This window comes from Canis lupus, chromosome 32 (genome assembly GCF_011100685.1).
Source record: "Canis lupus familiaris isolate Mischka breed German Shepherd chromosome 32, alternate assembly UU_Cfam_GSD_1.0, whole genome shotgun sequence".
In the NCBI taxonomy this organism is placed as follows: Eukaryota; Metazoa; Chordata; class Mammalia; order Carnivora; family Canidae; genus Canis; species Canis lupus.
Window position 1 is genome coordinate 13,216,870 of NC_049253.1, and position 12,274 is coordinate 13,229,143.

The window sequence follows — 12,274 nt, forward strand, 5'->3', positions numbered from 1 at the left end:
TATAATAGTATGTGAAAGTAACTAATGTGAAAATAAATATTTGATTTCTACCTCAAACCATCCACCAGAAGATATACTTGCTAGGTTACAGATTTAAGTGTAAAAACAAAAACTATTAAAGAACTAGAATACCAAAAATATAGGAGGATTGTTTTTTATCACTGAGTGGGAAAAATCTAGCAGAAATCACAGGGAAAAGAGTGACATATGTGACCAAATGTGCATTTTTAACTTTATAACAGCAAAACAAAAACAACACCTTCCTCCATAATAACCAACTTAAAAAATTGTAATGTGATTAACAGACTTTAATCCATAAATAAGCCTTTAGTAATCCTTATGTGAAATCAAAGTGCCAGATAAAAAATGAATAAGAAATATGGACACAATTACTTGGCCTCAAAGCTAGAGCTCAATATATGTGTTGATTAAATTAATAAATGGATGAGAAGGCAATTCACAAAATACAAATGGTCAAAACCATGTGAAAAGTATGCAATCACATGAATAATTTCAAGAATGAATATCAAAACAAAATAGCATTTTTACCCATCAAATTGGCCAATATTAAAATAAAAATCTGATAATACCCGTGTGGGTTAGGGTGTAGGAATATGACTAATCAGACATTCCTAGTAGTCTAGTAGTAAAATCTCATACCTTCCTAAAGGAATATTGGGCATTACACACAAATACTTCAATATATGAGGCAGGATTTGCAAATCTGAAACCCCAATTAATAGAAGTTTCTCCATTCTTTTTTTTTAAAATAAATTTATTTTTTATTGGTGTTCAATTTACCAACATACAGAATAACACCCAGTGCTCATCCCGTCAAGTGCCCCCCTCAGTGCCCGTCACCCATTCACCCCCACCCCCCACCCTCCTCCCCTTCCACCACCCCTAGTTCATTTCCCAGAGTTAGGAGTCTTCATGTTCTGTCTCCCTTTCTGATATTTCCCACACATTTCTTCTCCCTTCCCTTCTATTCCCTTACACTATTATTTATACTCCCCAAATGAATGAGACCATATAATGTTTGTCCTTCTCCGATTGACTTACTTCACTCAGCATAATACCCTCCAGTTCCATCCACGTTGAAGCAAATGGTGGGTATTTGTCGTTTCTAATGGCTGAGTAATATTCCATTGTATACATAAACCACATCTTCTTTATCCATTCATCTTTCGTTGGACACTGAGGCTCCTTCCACAGTTTGGCTATTGTGGCCATTGCTGCTAGAAACATTGGGGTGCAGGTGTCCCGGCGTTTCATTGCATCTGAATCTTTGGAGTAAATCCCCAACAGTGCAATTGCTGGGTCGTAGGGCAGGTCTATTTTTAACTCTTTGAGGAACCTCCACACAGTTTTCCAGAGTGGCTGCACCAGTTCACATTCCCACCAACAGTGTAAGAGGGTTCCCTTTTCTCCGCATCCTCTCCAACATTTGTGGTTTCCTGCCTTGTTAATGTTCCCCATTCTCACTGGTGTCAGGTGGTATCTCATTGTGGTTTTGATTTGTATTTCCCTGATGGCAAGTGATGCGGAGCATTTTCTCATGTGCATGTTGGCCATGTCTATGTCTTCCTCTGTGAGATTTCTCTTCATGTCTTTTGCCCATTTCATGATTGGATTGTTTGTTTCTTTGGTGTTGAGTTTAAGAAGTTCTTTATAGATCTTGGAAACTAGCCCTTTATCTGATACGTCATTTGCAAATATCTTCTCCCATTCTGTAGGTTGTCTTTGAGTTTTGTTGACTGTATCCTTTGCTGTGCAAAAGCTTCTAATCTTGATGAAGTCCCAATAGTTCATTTCTGCTTTTGTTTCTTTTGCCTTCGTAGATGTATCTTGCAAGAAGTTACTGTGGCCACGTTCAAAAAGGGTGTTGCCTGTGTTCTTCTCTAGGATTTTGATGGAATCTTGTCTCACATTTAGATCTTTCATCCATTTTGAGTTTATCTTTGTGTATGGTGCAAGAGAGTGGCTAGTTTCATTCTTCTGCATGTGGATGTCCAATTTTCCCAGCACCATTTATTGAAGAGACTGTCTTTCTTCCAATGGATAGTCTTTCCTCCTTTATCGAATATTAGTTGACCATAAAGTTCAGGGTCCACTTCTGGATTCTCTATTCTGTTCCATTGATCTATGTGTCTGTTTTTGTGCCAGTACCACACTGTCTTGATGACCACAGCTTGGTAGTACAACCTGAAATCTGGCATTGTGATGCCCCCAGATATGGTTTTCTTTTTTAAAATTCCCCTGGCTATTCGGGGTCTTTTCTGGTTCCACATAAATCTTAAAATAATTTGTTCTAACTGTCTGAAGAAAGTCCATGGTATTTTGATAGGGATTGCATTAAACATGTAAATTGCCCTGGGTAACATTGACATTTTCACAATATTAATTCTGCCAATCCATGAGCATGGAATATTTTTCCATCTCTTTGTGTCTTCCTCAATTTCTTTCAGAAGTGTTCTATAGTTTTTAGGGTATAGATCCTTTACCTCTTTGGTTAGATTTATTCCTAGGTATCTTATGCTTTTGGGTACAATTGTAAATGGGATTGACTCCTTAATTTCTCTTTCTTCAGTCTCATTGTTAGTGTATAGAAATGCCACTGACTGCTGGGCATTGATTTTGTATCCTGCCACGCTGCCGAATTGCTGTATGAGTTCTAGCAATCTTGGGGTGGAATCTTTTGGGTTTTCTATGTACAGTATCATGTCATCTGTGAAGAGGCAGAGTTTGACTTCTTCTTTGTCAATTTGAATGCCTTTTATTTCTTTCTGTTGTCTGATTGCTGAGGCTAGGACTTCTAGAACTTCCAGTACTATGTTGAATAGCAGTGGTGAGAGTGGACATCCCTGTCTTGTTCTTGATCTCAGGGGAAAGGGTCCCAGAGTTTCCCCATTGAGAATGATATTTGCTGTGGGCTTTTCGTAGATGGCTTTTAAGATGTTGAGGAATGTTCCCTCTATCCCTACACTCTGAGAGTTTTGATCAGGAATGGATGCTGTATTTTGTCAAATGCTTTCTCTGCATCTAATGAGAGGATCATATGGTTCTTGGTTTTTCTCTTGCTGATATGATGAATCACATTGATTGTTTTAGGAGTGTTGAACCAGCCTTGTGTTCCAGGGATAAATCCTACTTGGTCATGGTGAATAATTTTCTTCATGTACTGTTGGATCCTATTGGTAGTATCTTGTTGAGAATTTTTGCATCCATGTTCATCAGGGATATTGGTCTGTAATTCTCCTTTTTGGTGGGGTCTTTGTCTGGTTTTGGAATTAAGGTGATGCTGGCCGGGATCCCTGGGTGGCGCAGCGGTTTGGCACCTGCCTTTGGCCCAGAGCGCAATCCTGGAGACCCGGGATTGAATCCCACATCGGGCTCCCGGTGCATGGAGCCTGCTTCTCCCTCTGCCTGTGTCTCTGCCTCTCTCTCTCTCTCTCTCTCTCTGTGCGACTATCATAAAAAAAAAAAAAAAAAAAAGGTGATGCTGGCCTCATAGAACGAATTTGGAAGTACTCCATCTCTATCTTTCCAAACAGCTTTATTTTATTTTATTTTTTTTAATGTATTTATTTATGAGAAAGAGAGAGAGAGAGAGAGGCAGAGACACAGGCAGAGGGAGAAGCAGGCTCCATGCAAGGAGCCTGAGGTGGGACTCAACCCCGGGTCTCCAGGATCACGCCCTGGGCTGCAGGCGGCGCTAAACCGCTGCGCCACCGGGGCTGCCCTCCAAACAGCTTTAGTAGAGAAGTTTCTCCATCTTGTACAATGATAGAAAATAACTCCCTTCATGTTTTTCTGGAAAATTCCTTTCCAATAGTGTGAAGGGTCCACAGGCAAGGACAGGAAATGCTTATGGCATATGCCTTCCCTCTTTGATGAATTCAATACAATGCCCTACTCCAAGTCAATTGTGTTCAGAATCTCCATTTCTGAACTGGGGATGCAATGGCCTTTTTCTGTTCCCTTTTTCCCCTTCCTCCTCTTCTCTTCCTCCTTCAGCTACATTGTTGGTGGTACATTACATTGCTGTTTGCAACTATCTGCAACCTCTCTCCAAGGGTTTTCATCCCCACTCTGTTAAACTCAGAAGGGGCTATGTAGTTTACTCAACAAAATGGGGGAAGTGAAGTAGATCATTTTTGAGTATAATCTTTAGTAGTGGGATGCCTGGGTGACTCAGTGGTTGAGCATCTGCCTTCGGCCCAGCCTTGATCCTGGAGTCCCTGGATCGAGTCCTACATCAGGCTCCCTGCATGGAGCCTGTTCTCTCCCTCTGTCTGTGTCTCTGCCTCTCTCTGTGTGTCTTTCATGAATAAATAAAATCTTTAAAAAAAAAATACTCTTTACTAGCTAGCTGATACTTTGCCGTGTCTATTTTCCTTTTCCAGGAGACCAGCTATCCTCCTAATAGAAGCTGCTTGGTCAGGTGTGAAGATAATGTGTCAGAGTCATATTTGACATGGGTGGGTATGTAGTATGAATGAAACATACATCTTTCTTGTGTAGAACTTCAGAAGGCAGAGAGATTTTTTACTATAGTATATCTCAGCCAATCCCAATAGGATTGCTAGGGAGCCTGAAATAGAATATAAACTCTGCCAACTACTAGCTTAGTTCAGATTGGGTCTGCTCTTACTATGAAACATTGGCCTTAGTTTCTATAAAATGAGATGACTAATGGTATCTAGCTCTTTGAGTCATTATGAAGATTGAAAATGAGTTATTTACAAAGGACTTAGAGGAAAGCTTAGCAAATATTAAATATTATATTAGTGTTTGTGAAATTAGTCTCTCTGTGTGTGTGCCTGTGTTTATAGAAAAAGTTAGGAAGATATAAAACGAAGTATTAACAGCGACTTAATTTTTTTTTTCCTTTTTGTTTAGCCACGTCATCTAGTTTTCTTCAACAGACATGTATTTCTGGTGTATAAAAAAATCTTTTGAAAATGCCTAAATACTTTGCATTGAGAATCTGTTTTTTAAAAATTGTGACTTAAAAAAGTATGGCTTCCTTTTGATGATTTAATTATATCACTTCCACAGGAATATATCTCTAATTTTATTATGAAAGCCACTGGAAAAACAGGTGTATGTGGAAGTTCAATTAATGGTGATTTTCTTGAACCATGGAGTGGATAACACCTGTAGCCAAAATCTTGAGAATGAGGTTGAATGTTCAATTATTCTTATTCACGTGCTATTTTGCATGTGTGCTCTGAAAATATTTTGATTTCTAATATGACTGAAATGTCTCCCTAAATAAGATAAAATTGTTTAGTCATTAATAATTATACCTCTCTATCTCTGAGCCAGGCTTGAAAGATGATCTCTGGCTTCTAATCTTACAACTGTGGGGTCGAGAGATCAGTGAGGAGCAGCTTTGCTTTTGACAGACAAGTGCAGGGGTGAAACCAGGTCACTTGCTGGGATTATTGTCATTGCAACAAACTTCCTGCTGCTTGCATCCAACCTCTTTTATTTGCCCTGGCTAAGGAGCCTTGGAAAGGATTTACACAGAAAAATTGTGTCCTGAGGGCAATCATTAACACCCATATCCATGACTAGCCACATTCATCACAGCTGGAGAATTCCATGCCTGAGAACAAGGGGTCACTTTTTAAATTCTGGATCCTTATCATATGGGCTTTTTTGGGGGGCGGGGGTGCTTTGAGTCACCTGAGGTGGATTACAGAACACTCTTTTGGATGGTGCACAATCTGTTAAGAGGTACCTAATTCCAGGGAAGTTAGGAAAGTTTTTCTTTAGGAGGTCAGTCTAAGAGCAGAAGGATGAATGAGCTTAAGTTAATGGGAGGGATAAGAGGAGGCTATTCTGAGTTGTGGGAACAACATGCAAAAACTTAAGGTAACAGTATCAAAACTAACAATAAATAAAAGAAAACATCTATACTGAAAATCAGAAAATTTTACTGAGAATAATTAAAGAAGACCTAAATATGTGGAAAGATATATTATGTTTGTGGATTTTAAGACTTGATATTGCTAATATGTTCATTTTCCCTAAATTGATCTAAAGATTCCAGACAATACTAAAAATACCAGCAGGCTATTTTTTTAAAAAAGAAAATTGAGGGGATCCCTGGGTGGCTCGGTGGTTCAGCGCCTGCCTTCAGCCCAGGGCTTGATCTTGGAGTGTTGGGATCGAGTCCCACGTTGGGCTCCCTGCATGGAGCCTGCTTCTCCCTCTGTCTGTGTCTCTGCTCCCCCCCCCATATATATATCATGAATAAATAAATAAAATCTTTAAAGAAAAAGAAAATTGATAAGCTAATTAAAAAATTTATGTGGTGGCTCAGTCGGTTAAGCGTCTGCTTTCAGTCCAGGTCAAGACCCAGGGTCCTGGAGTCGAGCACTGCATCAGGCTCCCTGCACAGAGGAGGAGTCTGCTTCTCACTCTCCCTCCACCCCTGCTTATGTGCTCTCTCTCTTGCTCATTCTCTCTCTTAAATTAATAAATACAAACAAAAAAATAAATATTTATATGGAAATACAATGGATCTAGAACAGTTAAAACAATCTAGAAAATGAAAAATAAAATTGGAAGATCACCTAATTTCAAGACACTATAAACCTACAGTAATCAAACAAATTAATGTTAGAGACCTTATAGACTTACATATACATCAATTAATTTTCTTTTTTTTTCATCAATTAATTTTCAAGTGAGGTGCCAAGTCAATTCAATAGGAAGAGAAAAAGGTTTTAAATAAATGGTGCCAAAATAAATGCATATTCTTCAAAAGTTACCTACTCTATGTGAATTATTGATTTAAGATGGATTATAGACTTAAATGTAAAAAGCTAAAACCATAAAGTTTCTATAGGAAAATAGGAAAAATCTTCATAACCTCAGGGTGGATAAAATTTTATTATAGAGGATACAGAAAATATTGGCCAGCAAAAACAGAAAATTAGGCTTCCTAAAAATTAAAACATTCATTATAAAAGTGAGTAGGTTAAGCCACAGACTGGGAAAAATATTCTTAATACATATATCTGACAAAGAACTCTTAACCAGAATATATAAAGAACTCTTATAAACCAACAATTAAAAAAACTACAAAAAACCTAATTTTAAAAATGAGTAAAAGACTTAAACGTTCACTTTACAAATGATGCTTAATATCACTAGTCATCTGAAAAATGAAAATTAAAGCCCCTGGGAGGTACCATTTAGTGTCCACCAGAATGGTTAAAATAAAAAAGACTGACAGTATCAAATGTTGTGAGGGTGGAGTGAAGAACTAGAATTTTTATACATTGCTGGTGGGAATATAAAATGGTATACCACTTTGGAAATTGTTTGGTAATTGACATTCATTTATTCAGCAAGCCAGAAATTCTACTACTAGGTATTTACCAAAGAGAAATGAAAACGTATGTCCACAGAAAGACTTGGACAAGAATATTTATAGGTCTTATTTGTAATATCTACACAATGGAAATAATCTAAATAAATACCAATTGGAGAATGAATAAATACATTTTGATAAATTTATATAGTAGAATGTTACTTAATAAGAAGAAACTACTGATACATGTAACAATATGGATATTTCTCAAAAAATACTATGTTGAGCATAAGAAGCCAGACACAAAAGACTACATACTAAATGACTTCATGTATATGAAGGACTAAAATAGGCAGAAAAAATGGAGGGTGATAAAAATCAGAGATTTCTGCCTTTGGCGTAGGTGAAGTTAATTAGAAAGGGACATGAGGGAACTTTCTGTGCTGGTGGAAGTATTCTATATCTCTTTTCTGGTGGCAGTTGCATGAGTATACACACTTTTCAAAACTTCTCAAACTCAACAGTTAAAGCCTGTTATTTTACTGTCTGTAAATTATACCTCCATTTAAAAAAGAAAGTCCAGGATAAAAGAGTATGGTACATCTATAGTAAAAATGACAAATACTGAGGGCTGATGTTTAATTCTTTTCTTAAATTTTATCTCAGGAAACAAGAATTCAACGCCCTCTCCCCTGAATAAATTATTCCTACATTTTAACCCACTATGATGAAAGAGTTGTTTATTAAACTCCTTTTTCCTCATGATATGTATCTTACAGGGGTTGAAAACATCAAAATCAATGAAATAAATCTTATCTCAAATGGAATAACCTAGGACATGTACAAGTTAAATAAGTAGCAGCATGTAAGAAAGGACATGTCACATGTCTTTAAAAACTTTGGCTGGTGGAATGAGGAGAAATGTGAGAAGGGAGAAATAGTCAAATAAGCTTACAAACTCTGTACTCCTCCTACTTCCAATCTACATTCAATTGGTTTTACCAAAATAATGTAACTAAAATATATTACTGATATCTGGAAAACAAATTCCATGGCCATATATTATATTATGACATATAGAACTAAATTCATTAATTTTTCTTTTGTATGATTATTCCATAGGCAAGGCACCATGTCTCTTGCAACTCATCCTTCTATCCTTAGAAGAATCTAGCCCAGGGTCTTGAAAATAAAGGATCCTCAATAATTATTCATAAACTGGAATTAATTAATGTATTTACTGATTAGTTAGAAGTTATGTCCAAATTACATGCCCCCCTAACAGGAAATTTCCTGCAGTTATTTTAATGTTCTTCATATAAAGTGTTTGAACCAGGGATGATCTCATTTGGTAATTTACAGGAAACATATTTAAAGAAATATATGAAATGAAATGGAAGTCTAACTCAACCTGGCTTAAAAATTTAACCATACTGTAATTGCCTGACTGGATATTTTTAAAAATTATAGAAAAAGTACAATTGTTAAAAATACAACCAACCAACCAACCCCACTGAATCTAGTTTTGGTCTCCATTTGAATGCCTAAGTGATTGTAAAGGCTGCAATGATGACAAAGGCTCCAATTCATCGTTTTGAATTGAACATCAAATTGGCAAGATCAGAAATGCTGTGAACTGAGAAGAAAATTGTTATTCCAGTGATGGAACCTCCACTGGTGAGGATTATTCTGTCAGCAGCTGAGACTTCAGGGGATTCTCACTATGAAAGCCAGCGGCCCTTTAATCAGACATTACAAGAGCATTTGTGATGCTTTGCAGGCAGCCTTTTTTTTTTTTCGTGATTTTCCTGCTGCTTTCCTTCCTGAGCACAATAAGTTCAAGATGGCTAATGCTGTTTTCTAGTTATGCCAAGAACTTCCTAGATGCCACTGGGCTTTCATCATGAAGACGGATGGCCGAACATCAAATGTGAGTATCTCCTTCTAAATGGGGACTCCCACAATCATGTTATTTTTGGGAGAGCAGCTCTCTGGCTCCATGGATATTACTTGAACGGAGTAACCATGTTCTTCTGCAGCTCTTGCTCTATCCAGATCCACGAGGCACATGCACTGTTTTCCTGAAATTACAGTACAATGGTACCATGAGACACCCTACAAGAAACAGTACAATTTCCATTTGTCTAAGGTGTTCTACACAGTGACAAAAAGCTACAAGTATACGAAGACTGCTGTTTGCCCCCAAGATCTGTTTAGTCTCTGTCACCTTAATTCTTGATCAATATGGACAAAAGACAATTACACATGACATTTCACTGATTTGTTTCTGCTAATAATTTAAAGAGTGTTAACTTTCTTTTTTGAGAATGCTAACTTTTTAAAATGTATTTATAAATAAATCTCAAATAGACTACAGACTTCCCACTTTGGTTAAAAATACATTCAAAGACCTTGCGTTTGTATTCCCTATGAATTACCTATAATATTGTGAGAAAAATAACATCTATCTTTAATAATATTTAAAGTATGGTGCTAACAAAGAGATATCTGAAAGACTACATCTGAACCTGGAATTTTCAGGACAAAGAAAAATGAGAAATGGAAAATATTTGAGAAAAATTTTAACTGTACATTGGTTATTTCAGATGGATGTGTAATACTGCATATAATATAATCAATTTGCACCCCTATAAAACAGTGGCATTCAATTTTCTTTGTAATCTTTGGAAAACAAAAGAGAAAACCTGACTGGCAAGCAAAGCAGCTAATTTGTGTTCCTTTGGCAAATGCAAATTTTTATGCTAAAGGTAGCTCTGGAAATAAAAATGATTTGGGGTTGAATATATTCCAAGCTATGGTTTACTCTTATACATTCAATTTCTTTAAATTCAATATACAAATTTCATCCTCCAAAAGGCTATGCCGAACTTCATTCCATTTTCCCTCCTAATTATAATAATGACTAAACATTATTTTTAAGTAATTTATTTGTCTACAGAAACCGCTAAAATTGAACAGCTGCAGAAGGGAAGCCAGATAACTGAAACAGAGTTCTTCGTCTTCTTTTTTTTTTTAAGATTTTATTTATTCATGAGAGACACAGAGAAAGGTGGAAATAGGCAGAGGGAGAAGGAGGTTCCATGCGGGGAGCTTGATGTGGGACTCATCCCAGGACCCCAGGATCAGGCCCTGGGCCAAAGGCTCAACCACTGAGCCACCCAGAGAAGTTCCCAGAGAAGCTCTTCTGTGGAAGGCAGAATGCTCACAGAAAAACTGTGGAAGGTGAAATCAGTAGGTAAGAATTGGCAATGAGACATTCAGATTTAAAATGTTTATTTTATACTTTTTCCTTAAAAGCTCCTATGCCAAAAAGGATGAACAGTATTAGAGATGATATAAAAAGAAACATCTTAAATTCGATTTAGGTGAAATCTGCCCCCCCCTTCATCAACAGTTGTGAGGTGGACATACCTTTTTTCCCTTAAAATACTATTCATCTTTTAAGATATCTGTAAAGGCTCCCCAACCCCCATCTACTCTTCAGTTTAAAATGAAACATTCTCTGTCAGAAAAGATGCCCTGCATTCCTTCAGTACCCACCCTAGGTTTACACTGCAGCTCATTTACCCTTGGCTTTGATCCCAGTCCAGTTAATTTTTCCTTTTCTATTACGTAAAGGAATCTGTTTTCACATGTTAAAGAAGTGTCTTTACAACTGAAATTCAGTTGTTGGTAGTCTACCTTTTGGGGCCGCAGATGCCTAAAATGTTCACAGAACAAAAGTATGGCACATGCAGAGTACAGATGTTGACATGTGAAGGAGTCTATAACTCTGAATGTGACTTTCTTTCCCCTTGTGCCAGTGATCATGCCAAAGGCTCCTCCTCTTCAACTCCAGTGACTTCCTTTCTAGCATTCCCTGAACATTCACATGTGCACTCAACTAGCTCAAAGTGTTAGGAATGGAGAAGGGAGGAGAAAGAGAAAAAGAGTGGGAGCCACACTTATGTGGTTCAGTGGTTGAGCATCTGCCTTTGGCTCAGGTCATGATCCCAGGGTCCTGGGATCAAACCCCACATCGGGCCCCTTGCAGGAAGCCTGCTTCTTCCTCTGTCTGTATCTCTGCCTCTCTATCTCTGTGTGTCTCATGAATAAATGAATGAAATCTTAAAAAAAAAAAAAAAAAGAGTGAAAAAGAGAGAGGCTGCATTCTGGAGAGAGGAAGAGTTTTTCCATATGTTTATGCTCCAGAGTGTGAGAAATGGAAGGAAATCACTTCATTCTTCAGCCTCAGGTCTCAAAGGTCTTTCTGTAGGTATCTTGCTATGCTGACTTTGACTTCAGAGTTTGAAGATAACTACCCCTCATACAACACAATCCCTGGATGTGAGCTAATTATCATATCTGGTGCTCAGCCAAAGAAATGGCAATCTGTTTTCCAATATACTATGATGGCCTCCAATGTGGGGCTTTTCTCAATAATTTTTAAGATTATTTTTTACTCCATTCAATCTTCTCAAACCCTAATTTTGGAACCTAGCCTTCCAGTGATGTGACTCCATCACTGGGAGGCATTGCCAAAGTGGGTAAGAGCCTCATGTCTGGCCTAATAGGGGTACATAGTGTGGCTCCATCATTTACTGGGTGAAAGATCCTGGACAAGCTTTTGTCCCAGTCCTAAGTAATAATACATACCCCATTAGTATTTTCATTAGAATTTACTGAGATAATGGGTAAGAGGATTTAGCTTAGTGCCTAAAGGTGCAGTAACTGTTAGCTGCTATTGTCCTTCTAAATGTAGTTTCTTTTTCTAAAGCAAAGTCGTTGGATAAATTCATTACTTAAACATAAAATGCTATTGCAGACCTTCCAATTAAGGTAATATTTACTATTACAGATGTTGAATAAATTAGTCTATGATTAATAATATACAAGTATACTTTTTTTCCAAGAAAAAATGCATGTACATATTTTGACAAATTA

General features: G+C 37.3%; 1 protein-coding gene across 5 annotated transcripts in view; it reads right to left on the reverse strand.

The window, feature by feature from the left end:
• Nucleotides 1–6,887: 6,887 nt before the first annotated feature.
• Nucleotides 6,888–12,274, reverse strand: part of GSTCD (glutathione S-transferase C-terminal domain containing) — a 125,258-nt gene continuing 119,871 nt past the window's right edge. For all 5 annotated transcript variants that reach the window (XM_038581984.1, XM_038581985.1, XM_038581983.1 and 2 more), the window contains one exon: nt 6,888–9,411. In XM_038581984.1, the coding sequence (XP_038437912.1) occupies nt 9,275–9,411 (137 nt within the window). In that variant the 3' untranslated portion in view covers nt 6,888–9,274. The remainder of the gene's footprint in view (nt 9,412–12,274) is intronic.